The 27,568-nt window shown below is 39.2% G+C and overlaps 1 protein-coding gene across 3 annotated transcripts in view; it reads left to right on the top strand.

Annotated features, from left to right (window-relative positions):
- The window catches only part of TPX2 (TPX2 microtubule nucleation factor), a 59,554-nt gene extending 33,245 nt beyond the window's left edge, over positions 1 to 26,309 (top strand). For 2 of the 3 annotated variants that reach the window (XM_079946536.1, XM_079946535.1), the window contains exons 8-18: positions 724 to 845; positions 1,818 to 1,969; positions 3,403 to 3,574; positions 5,575 to 5,713; positions 6,520 to 6,736; positions 15,509 to 15,604; positions 16,660 to 16,836; positions 17,269 to 17,415; positions 21,894 to 22,005; positions 22,655 to 22,842; positions 24,244 to 26,309. In XM_079946536.1, coding sequence (XP_079802662.1) covers positions 724 to 845; positions 1,818 to 1,969; positions 3,403 to 3,574; positions 5,575 to 5,713; positions 6,520 to 6,736; positions 15,509 to 15,604; positions 16,660 to 16,836; positions 17,269 to 17,415; positions 21,894 to 22,005; positions 22,655 to 22,842; positions 24,244 to 24,354 — 1,633 coding nt within the window. In that variant the 3' untranslated portion in view covers positions 24,355 to 26,309. The remainder of the gene's footprint in view (positions 1 to 723; positions 846 to 1,817; positions 1,970 to 3,402; positions 3,575 to 5,574; positions 5,714 to 6,519; positions 6,737 to 15,508; positions 15,605 to 16,659; positions 16,837 to 17,268; positions 17,416 to 21,893; positions 22,006 to 22,654; positions 22,843 to 24,243) is intronic. The other variant, XM_079946537.1, reaches the window with a different exon arrangement.
- The last annotated feature ends 1,259 nt before the right edge of the window (positions 26,310 to 27,568 follow it).

Here is a 27,568-nt window from a genome sequence, read left to right as displayed (position 1 = left end):
TCCTCTTGGGTGAATCATCTGTTTTCCTTTTCTGTTTATCTATAAGTGGTCTTAGTGATGTTCTCATTACTAAGAATGGCTACTTTATTTTATTGTTATTGTTTTTTTAAGAATGGCTACTTTAAATTGAACTTTTGCTATGTGTCCAGTATTTCAGAAACATTATCTGATTTAATAGTCACAAGTATCCTGTGAGAACAAGTATTCATATTACCCATTTTACATTGGAGAAAACTGAGGCTCACAGAGGTTAAATAGTTTTCTCAAGATCACATAGGCAGAAAATGAAACAACAGGGTTGGGATTTGCATTCTGGATGGCTTTACTCCTAAGTCTGTTCTCTCTATCACAGTATATATTTTATGTATATTAACCTCTTGCCATGTTTGTTGAAAATATTACTACTGGTATTTTAGTTTTTCTTGTGGCATAAAAGTTAATCATTATATAGTCAAATTTGTGGATATTTTATAATATCTTCTATAGTCTATTTTAGCTGTTTTTTCAGAAACTTTTTCAATATTTTGGAATAAATTTTGTATCTTTTTTTCATAGTGTTATCTAAGTTAATATCAATTTATTAGGTAATACTTTTTGGTTTTGATGGTTATTTTATCACAGGTTAAAAATCTAATCTATATAATGCCTTTAGATTTTTTTAACCACTGAGTCACTTTCTCCTCTCCTCTCCTCTCTCATCTCCTTTACTGATTTGCCTTTTAGGCAGAAGATTCTAAAAAGTACTGAGGAGCAAGAGTTGGAGAAGAGAATGAAAATGCAGCAAGAGGTGGTAGAGATGCGGAAGAAGAATGAAGAATTCAAAAAATTTGCTCTTGCAGGAGCAGGTCAGCTTGGTTCTGATTGAGTCTGATTTATGAGGGGGTGCTTCTCATAATCTTGGTAGGGTTTTTGAAGTCTCTAAAGCACAAAAGTCTTTCTTGGTCAGTAGTCAGCATTAAAAGATGTGTTTATTTAGAAACCTGGACATGGGTACCATTCATATCCCAGTGATCATTCCCTAGAACATTTTACATATGTTGGTCCTTTCTTAGAGCATGCTGTTCCTCTCCATCTCTAACTGAAGAAGTCACACCCATCTTTTGAGGCCTTTTTCCATGAGTCCTTACCTCATTTCTCTAAGTGGAGTTAATTCCTCCCTCCTTTTTTCTCCTAATTCTTTTTCTTTGTATTAGAATAAGAAGGAACTAGGATTGAGACAGAAGATAGAGCAATTGGGCAGACCAGCTTTTTGTTGTCTTCCCATTTTATCCTAGTCAGAGGAAAAGACAGCTGAGTGAATCCAGTTGTAGTTATGGAGGAAAGTATACCTGAGAGAGCTGAAGGGATCAGAGTTCTGCTTTGCTTTAGCATAATTATCATTGGTGGAGTCAAAGCTGTGAAGCTCTGCTTACTGGGTTGAAAAGCATCTCTGGAGTTTATAGGGTATCCCTCTTAGAGATGCTTAGTTAAGTGCTTTTAAAGTCAATTCATAGCTTTTCCTATCAAAAGTATTCCAGTTTCTCTGTCTCCAGAGCTATGACCACAACTGGGAGGTGGGATTCTTCTCCCCTGTGCTACCTTATAACAGTTTGCCTCTGACCGAAAGGCCTCAAACCCAATAGTACTAAATGAATAAGGCACATAAGGGACACATATGGTGTCCCTGAGGACTGTTTCAAGTGTTGGCTTATATGTAGAGAGTAAACAAAGTTAGATCCATGGTAATAGAAATACCAAAAGGACTGGATAAAAGGGGACTTACTTTATGTTCTCTATTCTTAGTGTTATCTGTGTGTTTTACTCTGCTCCTCACTCAGGGCTCCCTGTGAAGAAATCAGTGAGCCAGGTAACCAAATCAGTTGACTTCCACTTCCTCACAGATGAGCGAATCAAACAACATCCTAAGAACCAGGAGGAGTATAAGGAAGTGAACTTTACATCTGAACTGCGAAAGCATCCTCCGTCTCCTGTAAGTTGATAGACTAAATTAATATTCTTGTTAATAATTCAGTGAGGATTCTGGTGTAATATTTGTGGTCACTTAGTTACAATAATATAATTGAGAGGAGCATATGTTTTTGAGTTAAGATAGGTCTGAATCCTCACTTTGCCCCTGTTAGCTGTGTAATCTTGGACAAATCACTCTATGTCTCTGGGAAGCATCTTATCAAGTTGCTGTGAAAACTGAATTGAGAATGTACACAAAACACATAGAATTATGTGTGGCAAATTGTAGGTACAGGCTTGTTACAGCTTGTGCTATAACAAAATTTTTGAAAAAATCTTGTGTCTGCAAAATTGTGTGCAAAATATAACAGGGTTTATGGGGAAAATGGGATTGGGGCAGACCACTCAAATCCAGTTTTGTTACCAGAGCGCTAACAAAAACAGTAACAATCCTAAATAAAAATCCTAGCACTAAGAAATTCTCCTTGCATTTGCAGTCACCATCATGACTTGCTGAAGTCAGTCCTTTGCAATCTTAAATCCTGGGGTTGTGCTTCTTCCTTTGGGACGTAAGTCCTTGAAGAGTTTTGTTTCCAATCAGAGACCAATTTTATCAAAATTAATGACCCAAAGAGTAGGCTTCTTCATCAGTCAGTTTTTGGTAGGATGTGTGGAGAGAATTTGATTCAGGCAGCTGCCTGACCTGATTCAGGTCCAGAAGCCCAATTAAAAATTTTTAAATGGGACTGGGGATGGGATACCTTTGCAGCTTTTTTCACTTCTAAGAAAACTTGCTCTTGATTGCTTCAAAACATTAACATGCTTGGGAAAAATCACCTTATGTACTCTTCCAGAACAGATAATTTGTTAAGTTCTAGATGCTTTCTCCCCCTTTTCATTTTATTGTTATTTTTTAATTTTTTTGGCCACGCTGTGTGGCTTGTGGGATCTTAGTTCCCCAACCAGGTATTGAACCTGCGCCTCCTGCAGTGGAAGCACAGAGTCCTAACCACTGGGCCGTCAGGGAATTCCCCTCTTCCCCTTTTTAAAAGATGGGAATAGACTGTTTATAACCCTTGCTCAAGGACTGACAACTTAAGAAGAAGAATAATCTTGGCTTTACACAGGCCCTTTTTCTTTCTTTCTTTTTTTGTTTTTTTTGCGGTACACGGGCCTCTCACTGTTGTGGCCTCTCCCGTTGTGGAGCACAGGCTCTGGACGTGCAGGCTCAGCGGCCATGGCTCACGGACCTAGCCGCTCCGCGGCATGTGGGATCTTCCCAGACCGGGGCATGAACCCGTGTCCCCTGCATCGGCAGGCGGACTCTCAACGACTGCGCCACCAGGGGAAGCCCCGACCCTTTTTCTTTTGATCCTCTGTACTGAGTCTGTGGCTTGTGGTAGATCTGAGCTCTTCCATAACACTTCATTTGGGGAACAACTTCTTTCTTTTCAGGCCCGAGTGACTAAGGGATGCACCATTGTTATGCCTTTCAACCTGTCCCAGGGAAAGAAAAGAACATTTGGTGAGACGGCTTCTACGTATGTGCCCCTTGCACAGCAGGTCGAAGCCTTCCATAAACGAACCCCTAACAGATATCACTTGAGGAGCAAGAAGGATGATATTAGTAAGTTTCTTTCCAGTATCATACCTGGCTGGAGCCTCCCCTAGAATTCCCTTTCCTTACATCTTAGGTGCAAATTTGCCTTTAGTTGAAATCCTCACTTTTGAACTAAAGCATGGCATGTGCCTGTATGCAGACAACAAATGTATACATAGTTGAGCATTTCTCAAACCACCCAGCTATCTGTCCACTTATACCCATCAACCACCTCGATCCTCCTGATCAATAATTGGCCAAGGGGAATTAAGTTAACCTGAGATGTCATTACACATCAAGGCTATCTTTACCATGTGTCAGTGTGCATTTACTCACCTACAGAAAATGAAAGCATTCCATTCACTTAAGGTTGTGTGCTTTTTGTTCAGCAATTCAATAAATGTTTTACCACTACAAAGCAGACACTCTGTGTGGTGTAGGGAGTATAGAAGTGAGCAAAACGGACTTGGTGCTACTCAATATCAAGTTTCTAATTCAGTGAGACAGATAAACAAATAGGTCATTACAAATTATGGTAAGTGCTGTGCATGTGGAGGGAGATGTAAGAATCAAGGGAGGTGCGAGATAGGGAGAGCAGGTCTGTATGCTGAGAAGTCCTTAGCAGGGAAAGAAGATGAAGATAGAGGAGAGAAAAGAGATAACCGATGATTAAGTCCCTGTGCAGGCAGGTAGGAGAGGGATACTTAACACAAGTGGAGTGATTGTTCTTTGAAAGGAGGGTGGAAGAGAGCAGTGGGTGCAGGTGCTGCTGAGTTTGATCTATATTTCTGTTTTTGTGCCAGTACCATGAAGAGGCTGTCTTTTCTCCATTGTATATTTTTGTGCTGTTGAGTTTGTAGATTTGGTGGTGAACAGATAAGAGTAATCTAATCTAATAGCATCTATCTTTATGAAAATAATTCCTACGAAAAGAAGCTAAAGAAGTTTCAGGAGTGGAGGTGTGGTATACAATAGTTGTCAAGAGTGTAGGGTAGTATTCTGGATAAAGCAGAATCCGTTTGTTTTGACTTTGAAGGTTTCTAAATTTTTTCTGCCTTTGCATAGGCACTGTTTAGTGCTATGTTAGGTAGCCAGATGAATTCCTTTAAGGACAGCATTTCCTAATATTGTTATTATGTTCTAGTAACCATTTGTCAGATTTTATATTATGAAAATAATGAAACGTCTTTCTTTATTCTAATGGAAATGTAAATATTAACCATGACTTTCTAAATAATACATGACTGTTAGAGTCTTATATACATTGCTCTTAGAATCTTGGTCCTGGCAAATAGAAAAATTATTTTCTGCAATTTTTATTTAAAACTTTGTACCGTTATAGCTCAAAAATAGTTATATGTATACTTGAAGGCTGGATTATTTCTAAAATAAGTAGATTTGGTTTCCATCTCCCACTGTTAGGTAATAAGGTCTAAATTAGAGGATTCATTCTGTGTAATTATGAAAATTGACAAGGTTGCTCCTGGCCAGATAAATCATTATTTTCTATGAGTGGTTATGATGATCTTAATATTGATGCTTTGACATAGTTTTTTCTTACTTTTTCCATTTGACTTTCTGTGAGAGGTGGTCTTGATGTTTTGATGTAGACACTTTTAGGGAATACATAATATTGGGAGTTATTACTTGGTCTTTAGAAAGGCCTTATTTTAAAGCTGGAATAAGTGAAAATCTTATTTGTCAATAACAAGCAAAATAGTTAGCACTGTCAATAGAAAGTCAGTACAGGCCTGTGTAGTGAGAAGGAATCCATCAGACATAAATGGATTTCAGATTCAGAAGACGATAGCAGAGTTTACCCAAGGGCTGCCTTCATCATACCCTTCAGTAAAGAGTGACAGGGGAGAAAGGACTGAATGTTTATCAGATTGACTGACATGAGCTGAGCTGAGTGTAGAGGGCCAGCCACTCTGGTTTGGCATCTCTGGGCTGCCTAGCTGAGTCAGCACCTACAGGTATACGGGGTCTTGGAGAGCTAAGTGAATGTCTGTGATCTTGGTTTACAGCTCTGTTACCCTCCAAATCTGTGGCCAAGATATGCAGAGACCCACAGACTCCTGTGCTGCAAACCAAACAGCGTGCAAGACCTGTGACCTACAAAAGTGCAGCAGAACAGGAGGCTGAGGAGCTCGAGAAACTGCAGCAGTAAGTTTCACTGCCAGTGTTTGAGGAGGAGTTCCAAGAACGTGCCTACTTTCTTTTCAGTTCTGTAAGGGGGACAGTTAACTATTTTTCTTGCCTTGGGAATTATGGCATTTGAGCTACAGGCTCTGCCTTGCCACTGTGATGAAAGGATTGAAAGTGGGAATATGGAGCTGTCCTGAAGTGTAAACTGGTAAAACACTATTGTGGAGGTTGCAGTGGGAGAACTTACTTATGATTCCAATAAGGAGTGTCCTCTGAGGTTAATTTAGGTAGATCTCACCTTTTTATGGCTACCCAAGGGAACTGGAACTTAATGTGATTAGTGCTAGAGTTTGTCTCCTGTATTCTTCTTTCTTCCTTCTTGTACTTTCTTTTTCTAAAAAAATTATTTATTTATTTATTTGGCTGCGCCACGTCTTAGTTGCAGCATGAGGGCTCTTTTAGTTGTGGCATGCGGGATCTAGTTCCATGATCAGGGATCGAACCTGGACCCCCTGCATTGGGACCCCCTGCATTAACCACTGGACCACCAGGGAAGTCCCCTTCTTTTACTTCTTTTTAGAAGGGGGAGTTTCCTCTTGCAGAGAAACCGCAATCTTTAAAGTGGTGGGAATATTAGACTGTCTCATTTATTCTTTGCTCTAGAGGTAGAGACAGTGGCTATGAAGAGAGTTGAAATTTTGTTGTGCATGATGGGTAATCTTAATGAGTATTATTTTTCTGGTTTTGGCTTACTTTGTTGTTTATGTAGTTTTCATTTTATTAAAATATTTTTTGTGGTTGTCACTTAAACTCTCACCTTACAGATACAAATTCAAAGCACAGGAACTTGATCACAGAATTCTTGAAGGTGGACCCATCTTGCCTAAGAAACCGCCTGTGAAGCCATCCACTCAGCCTATTGGCTTTGATTTGGAAACTGAGAAGAGGATCCAGGAGCGAGAGTCAAAGAAGAAATTGGAGGATGAACACTTTGAATTTCATTCTAGGCCCTGCCCTACTAAGATCTTGGAAGATGTTGTGGTAAGAGTGGGGAGGCTCGGCGAGCTGGCAGAAGTGCCCTGCTCATGACCACAGATCCACCCATTCACAAATGTTTGAGTAGATACATGATCAGGGCATCATAATAGGAGCTGTGGGTGATAAAGAGACATGTCAGAGGTGGATTTTGCTCTCAGGAAACTTAAAGTCCAGTAAGGGATACAGTATAGGTATAAATAATATAAAGAGTGACAGAAGTGCTCTAAGAGAGGTGACAGTTAAAAGTGCTATAAGTATTCAAAGGAGTTAATGATTTCTTCCAGATAGAAGGTTCAGGGAATGCTTTGTGGAGGAGGAAGCATTTGATCTGAGCCTTGGCAATGTATAGTAGTCGTCCTCATCATCGTCATCTTCCTGTCGTTACTGTCATAATAGCTGACACTTTCACTATGTGCCAGGCACTATGTGCTCCAAGCCCTTTTTGTATATTAACCCATTCATTTTGATCAGAACCCCTTCAGGTTGTGTACTCTAATTCTCACCAGTTTCAGATGAGGCACTTGAGTGACAGAGAGTTTAAGTAGCATTCCTAGGGTACTCAGCTGGTAAGTAGTGGAACAAGTATAAGAATTCAGGCACTCTGGGTCCAGAGTTTGTGACCTTACACTTCATTATATTGCCTCTCCACTCTATGGTGGAATTTGGACTTGTAGAAATGCAAATGAAATGGACTGGCCAAGCATTCCAGGCAGTGGGAGTAACATAAAAAAAGTCCAAAGGTGGAAAGCATGGGGTGGCTACTGGGAACTGTAAATGGGTCATTTAAGCTGGAGAAAAGAAGTATATCCAGAGGAGCACCTGGAACCTAGATTAGAGAAGTGGGTTGTAGTTTGATGATGGGCTCACAGTCATGATTTGAGAGAAAATATACAATCAAGAAGAGATGCCACAGTCAGAGAAGAAGTAATGGAGTTCAGCACCTGCATAAGTGCAAAGATGGTTTTCAGGTATATTTCCAGGCAGATGGGGAATCATCCTCCTTCCAGTTTGAATCACCTTATGTCCAGGTACTAAGAACTGTTTTCCCGTCCTCTTTCTTTTTGCTTATCCTTTAGGGTCCCCACAGTTTTAAGTGAAAAGTGTGCACCAATATACAGTTGGCCCTCCTTATCCATAGGTTATGTATCTGCAGATTTAACTAACCATGGATTGAAAATATTCAGGAAAAAAACTAGAAAGTTCCAAAAAGCAAAACTTGAATTTGCTGCACTCAGGCAGCTATTTACATAACATTTACATTGTATTAGGTGTTATAAGTAATCTAGAGATGACTTAACGTATACAGGAGGATGTGCATAGGTTATATGTAAATACTACACCAATGTAAAGGACTTGAGCATCTTCGAATTTTGGTATCTTTGGGGGTCCTGGAACCAATTCCCTCAGGATACTGAGGGACAACTGTATTACCTTTGACTGGCTATTTAGTTTTGTTTATTTTCTTAGCACTAAGTCAGAAGCAATCCGAAGTTATATTTTCCAGGCTTTAAAAAAAGCATGGTGATGCTTACAAATGATTCTTCCTCTCTTCCCTCACCGATATCTTCTTTCAGTTTGAGAGCTTTCTGCACATGAGACCTCTTTTCTATTCACAATGCTTTTCTTTTTCTCTTTTTCTTTCTTTTTTCTTTTTTTCTATGATGCATACGTATGATAGGCCAGACTCTGTTACAGAAACTTTTTTTTTTTTTTTTTTTTTTTTTTGGCGGTACACGGGCCTGTCACTGCTGTGGCCTCTCCCGCTGCAGAGCACAGGCTCTGGACGCGCAGGCTCAGAGGCCATGGCTCATGGGCCCAGCCACTCCGCAACATGTGGGATCCTCCGAGACCGAGGCACGAACCTGCGTCCCCTGCATCAGCAGGCGGACACCCAACCACTGCGCCACCAGGGAAGCCCTGTTACGCAAACTTTTAAGAAACCTCTGCCCACTCAAGTGATTAGTCTCCAAGAGTTGTGCCTTCTTTGTCATTACCTGGTGAGGAAATTGTTCTGAATACAACAAGGGAACTGTAGTTTGTATGCAGACCTCAGAATCCTAGACCCAGAAGGGCTCAGAGTTTTCACTTTACACATCAGAAACCCAAGGCCCAGAAAAGAGAAATGACCTCCATGAGGCTTCTGTAACGTGCATTTGGCACCTTACTTTTAATAACATCTTTTTCTCCAAGCTCCTGGCTTTTCCCCCTGCTACAAGTTTTTTTTGTTTTTTATTTAATTTACCTATCACCCTCTCGATTTTTACTGTATTCTTTGTATCTCCTATACCAATATTGACTTTAATTGACTTTATATATTCTTAAAATCATCAGCTCATTTTAAAAGTAATTTTAAGGGGAACATTTAAATCATTATGTAAATGGAAAATCAGTACTTTTGGCCATGAATAACAACAATAATAGCTAATACTTCTATAAAGCTTATGTGCCAAGTTTTATTCTAAGCTCTTTATATAACTTACTTAATTCTCATAACAACCCTATGAAGTAAACACTGTAGATACTATTATCAGTCTGTTTTGTAGAGGTCAGATAACTTGCCCAAGATCACAAACTAGCCAGTGGCAGAGCTGGGATCTGAATATGGTTCCAGGGTCCATGCTCTTGTGTTAAAATAGAAGATACCTTTTAAACTAAAAGGTTCTTAGGAAAATATGTGATTATTTTTTAAAAAAACATGGTCTACATCCTTTTCCATACCACCGGTATTACCTGAACTCCATTTTTAGAAACACTGATTTAGGAAATTGGTTTGGCAGTTTGTTGTACTTTGGAAATGTTGGGGTGAAGTGGTAAGTGGGGAAGGGTGACTAGAGTTCATTAGGAGTTAAGTGAGATCTTAGAGTAGCATTGTACCAGGTAAGGCCTTGTTGAGAATTCTGGATAAACAGATGAGCAAAACACTAGGTAAGTATGTTAGATGCTACTGAATGGTAGGGAAGTGATTGCCAAATCCAACTGGTTCTCAGAATCCTCTGGGATTTTATTATATAAACAGATTCCTGGGCTCCACCCCTGGAGTTTTGCTTTGTTAGGTGCAGCATAGATTAGAGAGAGCCCTGATGAAGACCTTAGTGTCTGACACACAGTAAGCAGTCATGTTGTTAATAGTAATAACTATTGCATGCTTATGTTGTACTGAGTGTTTTGTGCAGATTATCTTATTTATTTCTCATAACAACTCTTAAGAGATAATGTTCTTTTTTTTAACATCTTTATTGGAGTATAATTGCTTTACAATGGTGTGTTAGTTTCTGCTTTATAACAAAGTGAATCAGTTATACAATGTTCTATTTTTAACCCTACTTTTCAGATGAGGAAAGAGATGCTGAGAGGTGTCTAGTATGCAGAACCAGGATTTGAACCTGTCATCTCCTTAAACACTTATTCTACCCCACAATGCTGTTATCATTGTTTATTTTGGCAAATGGCAGTATCTGAGTTTGATGCTGGCTCTTTGCAGCTCTCTCCCTACTGAAATTTCCAGTGACATCACTTCAACTTTTGGATTCTAGAGAAGCAAACCAGAAAAGGAGGCAAAGATGTATTTATTCCCTTCCACTCTTCTTCATTTTTTAGAAAGGGAGGCTTTGAAAGAAGAATGTGGCTTGCCCATAGAAACGTTTTTAAAAGTTGGTGGCAGAACTGAGGTTAGGTATCTTAACTTCTAGTGTTGGACCCTCAGGCAGCAGAAGAGCCTGCCTCCCAGAGTCAGAATGCAGCTATCTGTCTGACACTGTTGTCCCCATCCGTGTCCCCTGGTGCTGAAGCTCTCTTTCCATGCGTCCTTGTGGTGTTTCTTGTGCTCTCCAGTGAGTAATTTTAGCAGCAACATTTTAGGGACTTGGGGAGACCAGCAGGCTTTAAAAAAATTTTTTTTTTTCATACTCCTTGAGATATAACATTGCTTCATGGTAATCTCCTAATTGCTCTGGGACAGGCCTGAGAACTTGTCCCAGGGCACTTGGGGGCATATCCTGCCTTAGGGAGAAGTGCTCACCCCTAACATCCCATCCCCCATCCTGGGCTGCGTTTCCAAAATGTGTCATCTGTCCACCCACAATGCCCACTTCTAACCATGTATCACCTCTTTAGAGATACTTTCCCTCAGCTTCCTTTCAGAGTTTCCCCCATTATCCTTCAGCTCCACATTCTGTTGGGTTTCTTCAGAGCACTTGTGAAAATCAGGAAATACTTGATTTGTTACTTTTTCATTGTCTCTTTCCTCCACTAGAATGTGAACTCACTGATAGCAGGGACCATGTATATCTGTACTGTTCACTCCTGTTTCCCCAGCACCTAAGCATCACAGCATGGGCATTGCTATATTGGATAACTGCATGAGCAGCAGTACAAGCTGAAGTGCACCAGCCTGTGTTAGACACTGGGAAATCGAATGGAATTAGGCACAGCCTCTGTCCTCAAAGCTTTCACAGTCTGGGAGAACAGATTGACATGTAAACAAATAAGGACAGTAATGCTAATCAACATATGTTCATTGAACAATTACTACTTCTTGTAGGTGCTGTGGAGAATGCAAAGGAATGCAATTGGCAATGTCACTGCCCTCAAGGAGCTTATAACTAAAAAACCTTAAAATAATAAAACAAGAAGCCTTCTCTGTCTCTAGAAACCCAGTGTCTTTTTCTTTATTTCCGATTGAGCCCCCTATTGGCTTTGATTGCAGTGGAGATGGGGTGTGGATAAATAGTTGCTGCAAGGTTGATTTTCATAAATCACCTTTCCTTCTCCCCCAAGTAATTATGAGGATTGATCCTACTCGTAAATATCTCTTTCATGGCTTACTTATTAGAGATTTCTTTTAAAATGCACATCTCTCTGTTGGGAGGATGCAGAGAGAGGGGAAAAATAGGAAAAGTGGCATTATTTTAAAACTGAGTCCTCAGATATTTATTTCAATTACTATATTTTATGAAAGGAAAAAAACCAAGGACTAAAAGGCTATCTCATGTTATACAGGTTGTACAGACTCGAATCAGAGCCGGGCTAAAACAGACCTCTTGACTCCTTGCTCAGTGTACTTCCTATTACCGCGTATCCTTGACTGTGTTCGAGCTACAGGCTGGTGTCCACAGGTGTCCAGGATGTTGTAGAACAACAGATTTTTGTTGTCGTTTTCTGGCAAGCATTATTTGGAAACCCATTTCATAGACTTTTGTCATTCTGATTACAAGTTCTGCTGTATTAAATTTTACTATACTAGTGATTCTGGTTTTCTTTAGAAAATATATGAGAACTTTCACAGCAGAATGAGCATTCCCTTTACAGTGGTCACCTTGAGAGTTTATTAATTCTTTCCAAAGATTGATATTATGGAAAGCATTTTGGAAAAGCCACTGGTCTTGGATCCTGTGGCACAGTGTTTTGGATCTCTTCAGCGATGGCAAGTCTTCATATTTTAAAGATTAATTTGCTCTTAGGGGCTGGTCTAAAGTCATTGGGAACTAAAACTTTTGAGTAGTCTAAAATAATAGAGCTGGAAACAGTTTTGCTTAATTAAAAGTAAAGATTGAGCAATTGCCTTGCATGGCCCTAAAACTGGCTTTGAAGGCCACTCCAAGAAAGATACTCCAAACATGTTTGGAGCAGTTGCAGCATTGTTGGGATTAAGAAGTCTCCCAGGGTATAAATTAGAGTCCAAGAGTCTTCAAGTCCAAGGTATAAATTCTGTTATTCATGCTTACTGTATTCATTCAACAAACATTTCCTGAATGCCTTATGCTTGCCAAGGTCTGTGTTAGGTATTAGGGGTTGATGGAATAACAGTCCCCACTCTCAAAGCACTCATAGGTTAGCAGGAGGAGATGAATACCTAAATAAACAAGTGCAATGAAGTTTCATATGTACCATGATAGACTATATACAGGGGAGAGTGGGGTCAGTAGGTCTGCAGGAGTGGAGTGATCTATTGAAGGGTTTTATCAGAGAGGCGATGCTTTAGTGGAGGCTTGAGAAGAAGGGTTAGATGCTTCCAAGCAGCCAGAGCATTTCTGAGAGAGCATAAGCAAAGGTATTGCATTGTGATGAGAACCTGTGTTAAATTTTGGTAGCTGTTAGTAGTTCATTGTGGATGGAGGGTGATGCCTAAAGAGGGGCAAGAGATATGCCTGGAAAGTCAGGCAGGGTTCCAAATTATGAAACACCTTGTACTTCATGCCAAGGAATATGTTATACTTTTGTAGGTAGGCAGTAGGAGCCATTAAAGAATTTTAAGTTAGGAAGTAACATCAAATCTTCTGACTGTATAAGAAGATGGACTGGTGGAATGAGAGAAGCTGAAGGACTGTTAGAAGGCTAGTGGAATGGTACAGGCAATAGATGATGTGGCCTGTGTCATGACAGTGAAGAGTTAGAGAGGAAGCAGAATAGAGAGCTGATGGGGCCAGCATATGGATGTGGGTATAAGAAGTAAGGAGTTACTGAGGATGTCTCAAGGTTGTTTTGATTTTTCTTTTTTTGGCGGTACGCAGGCCTCTCACTGTTGTGGCCTCTCCCTGTGCGGAGCACAGGCTCCAGACACGCAGGCTCAGCAGCCATGGCTCACGGGCCCAGCCGCTCCGCAGCATGTGGGATCCTCCCGGACCGGGGCACGAACCCACGTACCCTGCATCGTCAGGCGGACCCCCAACTACTGCGCCACCAGGGAAGCCCGATTTTTTAAAATTGATCTTGTCATACACTTCATGCAGGACGGTAGCCCTAGAGATACCATTTTGCAGTTAGGGTTAATTGCCAGATTCATGATAGTGTAAACTCTATGAGAGTTAGAATTATGTTAGTTTTGAATGATGTGCATAGTATGGTATACATAATTCAGTCTGAAAAGATTTGAGATGTTGGCAGTGTTTTGGAATCACAAAGGGGGAAAAAATCTTTGGAGAAGTTGAATGTATTAGAATTAAGGAATATAGAAATTAAATCCCTCTTTTAATCTACCCTCAAAGGTATGTGAGAGTTAACAGCTTGGTGTTCTTTCCATATTTTATTTTCTATGCTTAGATTAATTATATATACATTTTATTTTATTTTTTTAGTATATGCGCAAGTATCTTTTAAAAATTTAATTCAATTCAGTTAATTTATTTAAATAAATTTTTTTGGAGTATAGTTGATTTACAGTGTTGTGTTAGTTTCAGGTGTACAGCAAAGTGATTCTGTTATACATATACATAGATTCATTCTTTTTCAGATTCTTTTCCTATATAGGTTATTAACAGAATATTTAGAGTTCTCTGTGCTATACAGTAGGTCCTTGTTGATTATTGATGTTATATATAGTAGTGTGTGTGTGTTAATCCCCAGCTCCTAATTTATCCCTGTCCCCACCACCCTTTGATAATCATAAGTTTGTTTTCAAGATCTGTGAGTCTGTTTTGTAAATAAGTTCGTTTATATCATTTTAAAAAAAATTAGATCCCACATATAAGTGATATCATATATTTGTTTTTCTTAAAAGACATCTTAAAAACACACAGAAATAATATTTAATAATAGTATTTTTTGTTTCAGCAACTTGTCCCTCCCCCCTCAACATTATGAATACTGTTCTGTCAGTAATAAAGATTTATTTTCTTCTTTTTGATGACTATAGTATTCTATTGTGTGGATGTACCACAATTTTTTAAAATTATTTTTTATTGGAGTATAGTTGATTTACAGTGTTGTGTTAGTTTCTGCTATACAGCAAAGAGAATCAGTTATACATATAGCCACTCTTTTTTTAGATTCTTTTCCCATATAGGTCATTACAGAGTATTGAGTAGAGTTCCCTGTGCTATACAGTAGATTCTTATTAGTCATGTACCACAATTAGTTATGTACCACAATTTAAGAAAGGATTTAGCCAGTTCTTTTTTGATAGGTAATAGGGTTATTTGCAATTTTTTTATTCATTTAAATTTAAAAATGCTGTATTGAAATATACCTAAAAACTAAACTAGAGATCAAATACTAGAGATGTAATATTGGGTGAAAGAGTATGACCATTTAAAGATTTAGTAGCTAATTCCTAAAGTTTGTACCAATTTGTGCTCTGTACCTTACCCAACTGTATAGGAGTGCCCATTTCTCTTCACCTGTGAACACTGGTATTAACCAGTCTTTTAATTATTACTCAGTCTTGTAGGTGAAAAACACTTTATTTTACTTTATATTTTTAAAAATTATTGAGATTGAGCCTCTTGTATATCTTTGTAAACTGCTTGTTCTTTGTCCAGTTATTTGGCAAAAGGAAATTAGGCTAACCCTTGCCCCGTACTTTTTTCCATTTGCCTTTTGAGGTTAATATTTTAAAATATAAGTTCTTATTTTAGAGATGTATGTGGAATAGGTTTAAGAGAATGGACAGTATCTATTCTTTTCCTAGATAACATTTGGAAGTCCTTTTTGATTTTGTTTTTAAGGGATTGGGGTATAAAATGGGAGAGAAACAATAAAATATTGACAGTTTATTTTGTAGTGTTTTTCATAAATACCAAAAAAGATTTTGATGAATCCTATTTTTGTTGAATATGCAACTCAAACTATGTTTTTGTTATTTGCTGTTCTTCTGTCATGTTAATCCACCTTTGGAGCATTAATACATACCAGTCTTAGTTGGATAAGTTAACAACATACTGAAATAACTAGCTTTTTTTGATTCCTGATATGTGAACTTCTAAGAAAGGGATTGATCTCATCACACAGCCTAGTAGAGATTGTTCTAGGATATCTAATTGAGTTGCTTACTCCTTCCAGGGTGTTCCTGAAAAGAAAGTACTTCCAATCACTGTCCCCAAGTCACCGGCCTTTGCTCTGAAGAACAGAATCAGAATGCCCACCAGAGAAGATGAGGTGATTCCCTGGGATGGGGGTTTCTACTCCTTCTACATAATCAATCTAAGCATTATTCTTTCTTAAACTTAGTGGAATACAAAGGCCATCACTCTTGTCTGGAGTTGTCTTAACAATGGGTATGAATGATTGATCATCTGTTTTTGCTCTTCCAAGAGCAAAGTAGTTAGTAAGGGTATGAATCTTTTGGCTTTCAGTGGTAACTGGTTGTAACTTATTGGAGCTATGTTTGTTTCTGTTGCATTGGAAATCACCCTGTTGTAATGTGGATCAAAAGTTCCCAAGACCTATACTCTATTTTGCCCCAGCTATTGTCACCATTCAGTGAGGGACTTTTAAAATTCATACTAAGCAGTTACATCCACCCTGTCCTTAACTATCTCCATTAATCCAAGGGTTGCAAAGGTGACTGTGTGGTGATGGTTCATGAAGTTGGAATATATAAACTGTCATTGATCAGGCTAGTTTCTTGTTACATCCCCCATTTTATCTATAAATATCCAGAGTTTATCTATAAATATCTATAAATATCCAGAGTTAGGATAATTTTACAGCAGATCTCAGGCATAAGCCTTTTTATAGGTTCATTTGAAACTAAAATACACAGTAATCTTATGTTACCAGCTTGAATCCAATCAACTTACTTGGTCCTATTCTGGGTTTGGCAACTGGGAATACTCCCAGTCACATGTTTTAGTGGAGTCTGAAGTCTGGGTCAAAGAAGAGGCCAAGGTATATGCTTGGTTAGTACTTTTCTTCTGTTCTTCATTTTATTCAAACTGTTTGATCTCATTTAGTTTTTACAACCTTCCTGTGAAAAATTTTAGATCCTTTAAGAGTAATTATGTTAGTTTATCAAATGCTTTCACACTGGTTTCACCCCTGAGAGTTGGTAGATACTCCTCTTTGATAGAAAAGGAAGCTAAGACACCTGAGAGGTTGAGTGACTTGCCTTAATTAATGACTTCTCTCACATAATGTCTTCTGACTCCACATTCAGAGGAGGTGAGAGAGAGCCAGGAATCTTGTTTCTAAACTGCATTTTTTTTCTTTAGGAAGAGGAGGAGCCAGTAGTGATAAGAGCTCAACCTGTGCCATATTTTGGAATGCCTTTTAAGCCCCAAATCCCAGTGGGGAGAACTGTGGAAATATGCCCTTTCTCTTTTGATTCTCGAGACAAAGAACGTCAGTTACAGAAGGAGAAGAAAATAAAAGAACTGCAGAAAGGGGAGGTAGGTGTTTCCATTTCTCCAAGTAGCATAGTACTATTCTTTGATCCCTCAAAGGTAATCTTTTATGTTGCACTTTTAACTATAAATCACTGACTTCCTTTGATCCCTCTAAGAGCCTTATGAAGTATAAATAGGGCAAGTAATTTAAAGTGCCATTAAATTACTTGCCCTATTTATACTTCATAAGGCTATTTAAGTGCCATTCTGGCACAGGGAGCTTAAGTGACTTGCCCATGATCATGCTGCTGGTCATTGGCAATATTGGGAGGAAAACCTTGATTTCCTTTTGAACCCAATACTCTTTCTGCTACACCAAGCTGCTTTGAAAACTGGCCTTTCCTATTTTTTAGATTCATCCAAATATTCTGGAGTAGTTGTTGCTTTCTGACTAGAAAGACCTTATCTTAAATCTTACATTTTCTTTTCTATTAGGTGCCCAAATTCAAGGCGCTTCCTTTGCCTCATTTTGACACCATTAACCTGCCGGAGAAGAAGGTGAAGAATACAACCCAGGTTGAGCCTTTCTGCTTTGAGACTGACAGAAGAGGTGCTCTGAAGGCACAGACTTGGAAGCACCAGGTGGGGCTGGGGAGAGCAGCTAAAATGTGAATTGTTTGATTGTTGATTTGTTACAATAGGTAGACCCACTACACTGAACTTCTGGGAACTAACATACTGGATTATTTTAGGGGCTGTCACTGTAATCAGGGGTCAGCAAACTTTTTCTATAAAAAAGTTTGCTATGTGTTATTTTAGGCTGTGCAGGTGGTCTCTGTCACATGTTCTCTGTGTATGTGTGTTTCAACCCTTTAAAAATATAAAAACCATTTTTAGCTCAAGGGCTATACAAAACGAGGTTGCAAACTGGATTTGGCTTGCGGCGTAAGTTTGCTGATCTCTGCTGTAAGTGATCACCTGGGGAATGTGAGAACTGTTAGGCTTTTTTTGTGTCAGGAGATTCTTAAAGATCTCATCTATTCCATTTATTAGACTTGTTCATTAAATGTTCACTCCTTTCTGTTGGTGCTTTGATAAGAAACTGAGAGGTGAGAATAGATTCTTAATATGGTATGTTGTTTTTGCAACATAGTGTGCTATTTGCTCTTTATAGATGACAGGTGATTTAAAACAGTCAATTGGTTGTTGGCTGGTTTAATTGGATCTAATTCTGCCCTGTCTGGAAAATAATCTCCTGAATCCCTAAATTTGTCAGTATTGATATTGTCTCTTATTCTGGACTCTGTCCAAAAGGGGCTCTGGCCTAATCTTTGTTTGTAGAAAGTCATCCCTCTTGAAGCCCAAGAGATATGATTGCTTAAGTAACTAAATGTAGGCTCCCTGTTGGTACTGTTCTCTAGGAGAACTTAGGACAGTTGCTTTGGAAGCAGTAGTGAATCTCTCGTTCAAGGACCATGACATAGAATGTCTGTATATTTTCCATCACAAAAAGATTTTTTAAAGTTTTTCAGTCATACATAAAAGTAGAATAGTATAATGAACTTCCATGAACTGTCACCTGGTTTTCTAGGGATCAAAACATGGAAAATCTTATTTCATCTCACTTCTACCTACTCATCTCTATACTGGATACTTCTGCCTATACAAGATTACTTTGAAGCAAATCCTAGGTGTCATCTCATTTCATCCAAAACTACTTCAATGTGTAACTTTAAAATATAAGGATTAAAAGAATTTCATAACCACAATACTATTATCACACTTAAAAAGATTAACAATAATTCCTTAATAGTGACAAATAGTCAGCATTCATATATCCCCTAATCTCTCATTTTTTAAACAGTTAAATTGTTCAAATCAGGATCCAGAAAAGGTCCACATTTTATATTTGTTTGATAAATCTCTAAATCCCTTTTAATCTAAAGGCTGCTCTACTTGCATTTTATATGTTGAATAAACTGGTTTGATTTTCCTATAGGTTTTTTTATATGAATAATATGACCATTTATTTTAAAAGTATATGTGTTTACATGTATATGATATGAAAGGGGTTATACACTAAAATGTTAATAATAGTTATTTATGGTGGGGTTATAGGTGACCTTATAGAATTTCATTTTTAATTTTCATCCATTTTTTTTTGAATTTTATTTTTTTATACAGCAGGTGCTTATTAGTTATACATTTTATACATATTAGTGTATACATGTCAGTCTCAATCTCCCAGTGCATCACACCACCACCACCACCACCCCCTGCCACCACTTTCCCCCCTTGGTGTCCATACGTTTGTTTTCTATATCTGTGTCTCTCTTTCTGCCCTGCAAACCGGTTCATCTGTACCATTTTTCTAGGTTGCACATATATGTGTTAATATACGATATTTGTTTTTCTCTTTCTGACTTAGTTCACTCTGTATGGCAGTCTCTAGATCCATCCATGTCTCTACAAATGACCCAGTTTTGTTCCTTTTTATGGCTGAGTAATATTCCATCGTAAACATGTACCACATCTTCTTTATCCATTCGTCTGTTGATGGGCATTTAGGTTGCTTCCTTGACCTGGCTATTGTAAACAGGGCTGCAATGAACATTGGGGTGCATGTGTCTTTTTGAATTGTGGTTTTCTCTGGGTATATGCCCAGGAGTGGGATTGCTGGGTCATATGGTAATTCTATTTTTAGTTTTTTAAGGAACCTCCATACTGATCTCCATAGTGGCTGTATCAATTTACATCCCCACCAGCAGTGCAAGAGGGTTCCCTCTTCAAAAAAAAAAAAAAAAAAAAAGAGGGTTCCCTTTTCTCCACACCCTCTCCAGCATTTGTTGTTTGTAGATTTTCTTTTGATGTCCATTCTAACTGGTGTGAGGTGATACCTCATTGTAGTTTTGATTTGCATTTCTCTAATAATTAGTAATGTTGGGCAGCTTTTCATGTGCTTCTTGGCCACCTGTATGTCTTCTTTGGAGAAATGTCTATTTAGGTCTTCTGGCCATTTTTGGATTGGGTTGTTTGTTTTTTTAATATTGAGCTGCATGAGCTGTTTATATATTTTGGAGATTAATCCTTTCTCCATTTGCAAATATTTTCTCCCATTCTGAGGGTTGTCTTTTCGTCTTGTTTGTAGTTTCCTTTGCTTTGCAAAAGCTTTTAAGTTTCATCAGATCCCATTTGTTTATTTTTGTTTTTATTTCCATTATTCTAGGAGGTGGATCAAAAAAGATCTTGCTGTGATTTATGTCAAAGAGTGTTCTTCCTATGTTTTCCTCTAAGCGTTTTATAGTGTCCGGTCTTACAGTTAGGTCCCTAATCCATTATGAGTTTATTTTTGTGTATGGTATTAGGGAGTGTTCTAATTCCATTCTTTTACATGTAGCTGTCCAGTTTTCCTGGCACCACTTATTGAAGAGACTGTCTTTTCTCCATTGTATATCCTTGCCTCCTTTGTCATAGATTAGTTGACCATAGGTACGTGGGTTTATCTCTGGGCTTTCTATCCTGTTCCATTGATCTATATTTCTGTTTTGGTGCCAGTACCATATTGTCTTTTTTTTTTTTTTTTTTGCGGTACGCGGGCCTCTCACTGTTTTGGCCTCTCCCATTGCGGAGCACAGGCTCCGGACACACAGGCTCAGTGGCCATGGCTCATGGGCCCATTCGCTCTGCGGCATGTGGGATCTTCCCGGACCAGGGCACGAACCCGCATCCCCTGCATCGGCAGGCGGACTCTCAACCACTGCGCTACCAGGGAAGCCCCACATTGTCTTGATTACTGTAGCTTTGTAGTATAGTGTGAAGTCAGGGAGTCTGATTCCTCCAGCTCTGTTTTTTTTTTTTTTTTTTTTTTTTTTGTGCAGTACACAAGCCTCTCACTGTTGTGGCTTCTCCCGTTGTGGAGCACAGGCTCCGGACACGCAGGCTCAGCGGCCATGGCTCATGGGCCCAGCCGCTCCGCGGCATGTGGGATCTTCCCAGACCGGGGCATGAACCCACGTCCCCTGCATTGGCAGGCGGACTCTCAACCACTGCGCCACCAGGGAAGCCCTCCAGCTCTGTTTTTTTCCCTCAAGAATGCTTTGGCTGTTCGGTGTCTTTTGTGTCTCCATACAAATTTTAAGATTTTTTGTTCTAGTTCTGTACAAAATGCCATTGGTAATTTGATAGAGATTGCATTGAATCTGTAGATTGCTTTGGGTAGTATGGTCATTTTCACAATGTTGATTCTTCCAATCCAAGAACATGGTGTATCTCTCCATCTGTTTGTATCATCTTTACATCAGTGTCTTATAGTTTCTGCATACAGGTCTTTTGTCTCCCTAGGTAGATTTATTCGTAGGTATTTTATTCTTTTTGTTGCAGTGGTAAATGGGAGTGTTTCCTTAATTTCTCTTTCAGATTTTTCATCATTAGTGTATAGGAATGCAAGAGATTTCTGTGCATCAATTTTGTATCCTGCAACTTTACCAAATTTATTGATTAGCTCTAGTAGTTTTCTGGTGGCATCTTTAGGATTCTCTATGTATAGTATCATGTTACCTGCAAACAGTGACAGTTTTACTTCTTCTTTTCCAGTCTGTATTCCTTTTATTATTTTTTTCTTCTCTGATTGCCTTGGCTAGGACTTCCAAAACTATGTTGAGTAATAGTGGCGAGAGTTTTCCTATAGGTATTACAATCTGGGTTTTGCTCATTGTATTCCCAACGTGTTGATTAATATGTTCCTCTATCTCCTGTATTTCCTATAAATGAATAGTCAGATCAAGAGGCTTGACTAAATTCTGGTTAGATTCTTTTGGGGATTGGGAGGGAGAATACTTTACAGGTGATCACATCCAGGGGTATATTAATGTCTACTTGTTTACTTTTTGTGATGTTAAGTAGGCCTTAAAAGTATCTTCAAGGTATTTTCTAGTTCTCAGTGGGTTCAGATGTTGTTAGTCTGATCTACTTAATGTAAAAGGGATTTTAATTGAGTTTAGATTAAATCACCTGCTGTCTTTGTAGATGAAACTGTTCAGAAACATTCGAACTTGAGTCATTGAGATGGTAGTTATGGAAAGTAGTGCGGCTGCTTATCTGACAGATTTTCTTTCTCATAGCTGGAGGAAGAACTAAAACAGCAGAAAGAAGCAGCTTGCTTCAAGGCTCGTCCAAACACCGTCATCTCCCAGGAGCCCTTTGTTCCTAAGAGAGAGAAAAAATCCCTTACTGGTAGTATTTTATGTATTCTTGGGGGATTGGGGCAGAATGGTTAGACTTCCTGGGACTCAGTTGTGTCAGTACAATGCTGTGTCAACCAGAAGCATCTGCCTGTAGGCGATCTAATTTTTTCTCCCCTAGCTCTTTATTGAATCCAGCAGCTATGTTGATTTGTAGAGTGTGTTGGGGTCAGATTCATAGAACAAACACCTGGCATTTCAACAACAATTTTACTTTCCCCACCCAGAGAGTAGCAAGTAAGTGAGGGAGAGCCAGGACTTCTTTCTGGAGTTCACCCTAAAGCAAGCCTTAGATAGAAAACATTTGATTCCTTAAGCACTGGGCAGCGTTTCAGAAAAGTGGGATTCTTTTCCTAAATCTGTCTCACAATCACTATGTAGTTTTGAGCAAGCTACTTCACCTGTGTAGGTCATGCTTTTCTCCTAATTAGATGATTTATAGGGGCCCTTCCAATGATTTATAGGGGTCCTTAAAATTTTAGGACTTTTTGTATGTGGTTTACTCCACCTTTCTCCCAACTAGGCTTCCTTAGAGGTCCACCTTTCTGTTGCCATGCATATCTATCACTTGCTGGATCTGTGGGGCTAGGTTTATGCAAGTCTTGCTTGTGCACCAATATTCTCTCTGTTTCTGTACTCAGAGGGCCTTTCTGGTTCTCTAGTTCAAGAAACTTTTCAGCTGGCCACTGAGAAGAGAGCCAAGGAGCGGCAGGAGCTGGAGAAGAGAATGGCTGAGGTGGAAGCCCAGAAAGCCCAGCAGTTGGAGGAGGCCAGGCAACAGGAGGAAGAGCAACAGAAGGAGGAGCTGGCCAGACTACGGAAAGAACTGGTAACTGGGCTGCATGAGCACTGACTAACCCATGGTTGCGTCTGTTTTGTTTTATCTGTACCTTGCCTTGTTCCAGAAAGGATCTAAGGTGGCCTCCAAGGATACATCAAAGTTGAGTGAAAATGAGAAGTCAGACAAACCAGGGGTGGTGACAAAGTTGAGGAGTGAACGAGGCTAAGGATGTATACATTGTGATCCATGGATCTGCTAAGTGATATAAACAAGCTAGTTATTTAACAAATACATTTATCTTTGATCCTGAATTCAGTCAGAATTTCTTCCAGGGGTCTAAATAAGGAGGACATCAGGTGCTATACCAGTGCACAGTGATATATTTGTAGGACTCTTTATTTAACTTTTTATTATTGCCTTAAGGCTTAAGGAAACCAATGTGTTTTACAATTAGAATACATAGGTAGGGAAGGATGTGGGAATTGTGTGACAACTATATTTTCATTTTCCTCTTAATACTTGACTCAAATTCCTTGGAGTTATAGTGCATATCAGTCCAGGTGACCTTCCATGTTAACACTAGATAATGATTTAAATATTAGTTATCCAAAAAGAAAGCTTAATTCACGTTAAGGACCCTTTCACTAGGAGGGCAGCAAACCACATTAACTGCATTAATAAGGAAGAACACAGTTTTAGATAGAATTTCATATGCTTAGTAAAAGGATGAATATAGCAATATGTAAGTTGTTGAGGTTTTGTCTAAAAGTGCTAAGCCAGCAGCTGATACAGCTGTTGGTAGAGATGACTGGCCACAGGAGGGCTCTAGGGACAAACTATTAAAGGGACTAGTTTCCTGACAAAATCCAAGCTACCGTATGCTGATTGGATGTACTCACAAAACCAGCCTCAAGTGTTTTGACTTTTCTTCAGCACTTGAATCCTGCCTCTTGTGATTGTCTGTATCATAGAACTCTCTACCAATCTGGCTTGATTCAGGGTTGATTTTAGACTGTAAGAAGGATGGATGGGACCATGCCTTCTCCTGGCAACCTTTCTTGGTTATTTTATTTTATTTATTTATTTTTGTCCATGCTTTTGGTGAATATTAAGACTCAATAATCTTAAGATTGTACTCTGGCAAATTCTTAACATGTATCTTCTTTCTGCTGCAATTGAGTACAGCCCCGTTATACCCTAGTACTGAACAGTCAAACTGGAGATAGGTGCAAGCTGAGGGATCCAGCAAGACCTGAATAGAAACCTACTTGAGCTCCAGAGCTCTTGTGCTTTGCTGCTAGACTGTGTTGCCTCCCACCAACCCCCAAATTAGTGACTGGGATTTGCAAAACTATACAAAAATGTTCTCAAGAAGAGGAGCAAAAACACCCATAAGTGTAGTTCTCTAACATCCTTATCAATGGTAACTTTATTTTTCTCACTCTGCAGGTACACAAGGCAAATCCAGTACGCAGGTACCAGGGTGTGGAAGTCAAGTCAAGTGACCAGCCCTTGACCGTGCCTGTATCGCCTAAGTTCTCCACTCGATTCCACTGCTAAACTCGGCTTTGAGCTGTGGACACCGTCTGGGAACCCGAGCTACTCTTCCCATTAAACCAGGAGCCTTCTTTGTCACAGGGGCATGGAGAGAACTCATTTCTCCAGGCTTTTTCCTACGCATGCCTGACAAGTGTGGACTCCAATTTCATTGAGAGCTGTTTTCCTACATTATTGTGGCTAATAATGAGACTCAACTCATGTATGTCTCAACCAGACTCCATGTAGTTATTTCCTTGGAACCATCAGTTGACCTTTAATATGGGTCTTAACTCTGACTAGAATTTAAAGTCTCTGTATCAGTACAGTGTAATTTCTGTTGCCCTTACCCCCCACCCCCCTTTTTTTCCTATTTTAATCAGAAAATAAAGATAGTTAAATACTGAGATAGGATTTAAGTCATGAATTAAATGAGGAACCATCAGTAGTATGTCAGATTCTTTCCTCTTCTCTGTGCAAAATGAATTTAGAGTTAAGGAGCCCTTCGCTACGAGGGGGGAAGCCTCATTAACTGCATGACGAGGAAGAGACTTGACTGACGGGAACCTCACAGCAGTCATCGGCTGGCCTCGGGTAGAGCTTGCTGTTCAGGCACGTTCTTCCCTTGTTGGTGCAGATGATAATAGGGGGCGCTGAGTAGTACACGTTTTAAGTCCTCCAGTGACCTAGACTGGAATAAATATGTTTGTCTTCCCTCCCTGATTTTGTTATTTGATGTTTTTAAATCTTTCCCCCTTTGGAGGTCACATCTTATTGGGGAAGTGGGTACTTTGAGAGGAGGGTCTAGGAACTTTTAAAAGCATAGGCTCTGTCCTTAAAGGAAAGAGCTTTGTGACTTTTCTGTCTTATGACAGAATATCCTTCCATATTTTGTTAACTCCCTCCTAGGAACCACTCTGGAAGCCTGTTATGCCTTCAAAACAGACTGTGCCTTCTTCTCTAAATGTGTTTTTTCTCATCTGGTAAACTCTTCTTTATAAGACTCAGCTCTAGTAAAATCTTTTTCATAAATCTTTCCTTGACCATTTGACCTCCTCAGGTAAGGTAAGATTTCCTTCTTTGTGCCTCCCAAATGTTTCTTATGTATATCTCTAGTAGAACAGTTATACCACTGAGTTACTTGTACTTGTTTACAAGCTAGTAGAGATGAAGATAACTAAAATTATGTTAGTCCTTGAAGATAAAAATTATGTTAATCATATCTGTATTTCTCATAGTTGGCACAGAATTTGCTAGGTCCATGTTATCAATAGTGTATTTTCTTTTAGACTTGATATTGTTTATGAACTCTACTCTGTACCAGTCATCTATTCCTGTGCCACGAGATATAAAAGCATCCATCTTTTGCCCAGGCTAGGCCTAGGCACTATATATGATATTAGACCTATGTTATATTCCTTTTGTTTATTCATTCAGTGACCATTATGTACAAGCCATTGTAGATTTAGTGACAGGCAACAAAGCAAGATGTGATTTGCAGATCCCTGGGCATCCTGAAGGCCCACAGAGTGATACAAAGTGCAGTTCCTTTATTCATTTCCTAGAGATATGTGGTGTACAGTTCCATAACAACTTGTGTAGTTCATTTAACAAATATTGATTCAGTACTAACTATATATACGTTGGCACTATTCTAGTCTCTGGGCATATAGCAATGAACAGAAATAGAAGACCTTGACTTCATGGAGGTTACCTTTTAGAAGGGGAGACACAATAAACAAGTAACTGTCCTCTTCTGTCAGGTGATAAATGTTTCTCTGACTGACTGTGTGGAAAATAGAGTAGGATGGGGACTTGGTGGCATGTAAGATTGGAAACAGGAAGGTGAGGAGGTTCTTGATGTTGTCCAGGTAAGAGCTGATAGTGGCCTGGGCTAGGGTGGTAGCAGTGGAGGTGATGAGAAATGGTTGGATTCTGAATGGATTTTGAAGCTGTAACTGACGAGACTTGCTAACAGATTGGACGTGGGGAGGGGGGGGGGGTAGATGAGGATGGTATTTAGATATCAGCCTCAAACAGAAATAGAGTTCTCCATCCCTTGTGTTGTGAAAAATCCAGTTCTACCCCAGTCCTCATATCTCTTGTGGATTCTCTGGATGGGGGTGGGACAACTTCCTTTTCTGAACACCTTTTGCTTTGGTTTTTCTCTGTTCATCTCTTGATCCCCTCTCTGTGTCTTTCCTCTGTAGCTTTTCTCTCTCCCATGTATCAGCAGTTCTCTAATAGTTCACTGTCATTCATATATTGCCATCTAGTATCATTTTTTCATATATTTTGTTCATTTTTTGTTTTGTTTGTTTCAGGTAGAAGAATAAATCTGGCCCTCAAGTTGAGGGTTTTAGAAAGAGTGTTACGTATTGAGAATTATGGACCTGTGGGATCCTTCCACCCCATTTGCTCCATTCTGGATTGCCCCCTCTGGACACACCCACATCAGGGTGATATTGTTTGGCAGTCTGTTACGGCAACAGAGAGGGATTATATTATTTCAGAGCAAATAGCTTTTAAAATTAAGATGCCCTTGCTTCCCAGAATTTCCCAGTTTCCTGGTGGTCTCCTCCTCAGCACAACCTGTCTAGTATTGAGTCCTTTCTTTCTGGACCACCTCACATGACCTTCATTTTTCTAGGACAGCCTCCCGTTTCCCCTGAAACTCAAACTCTGCTTTTATTTTACAGAGAAATTCAGGTTCTTTATCCCTCAGGCCTTGTCCAAGAGAGAGCTTCTCTTTCAACACTCAGAGGTCACCCTGGAATTTTCCTAAACAAAGAACATGTCCTCTAATAGGATTTACTGAATTCTACTGAGAAATCTGGCTGCCACAATCTGCTTGGCAATTTTGCAAAACTCCTAGCACATGTGCACATTCAGATCGTTAGAATTCCCACACTTGCTGGGAAGGACTGTTTTCAGTGTTGTTTTGACTTGGTCATGATTCCCCATTGCTAACAGTTTGTGCTAATTAATACAAGATTACCTTTCACTCTTAATTTGGTTGATCATTTTGTTCTTGTGTAATTGCTTTGTTCCCGTTTTGACTGCTGTTTTATGCTTTAACAGTTCTTTTCCACAGAATTTTGTCCTTGGAAAGTGGAGCTTGAGTGGTGGACACACTGCAGTGGCAGTTGCTCCAGCATTTAATAGATAAGTCTTATACACAAACAATTGTAACACAGGATAAGATGTGATTGAGTAGCATGAGACAGACAGAAAAAAT

Source organism: Stenella coeruleoalba (genome assembly GCF_951394435.1).
Source record: "Stenella coeruleoalba genome assembly, chromosome: 15".
In the NCBI taxonomy this organism is placed as follows: domain Eukaryota; kingdom Metazoa; phylum Chordata; class Mammalia; order Artiodactyla; family Delphinidae; genus Stenella; species Stenella coeruleoalba.
The sequence above is the reverse complement of the archived record's forward strand: the minus strand, read 5'-3'. Positions and strand labels throughout refer to the sequence as shown.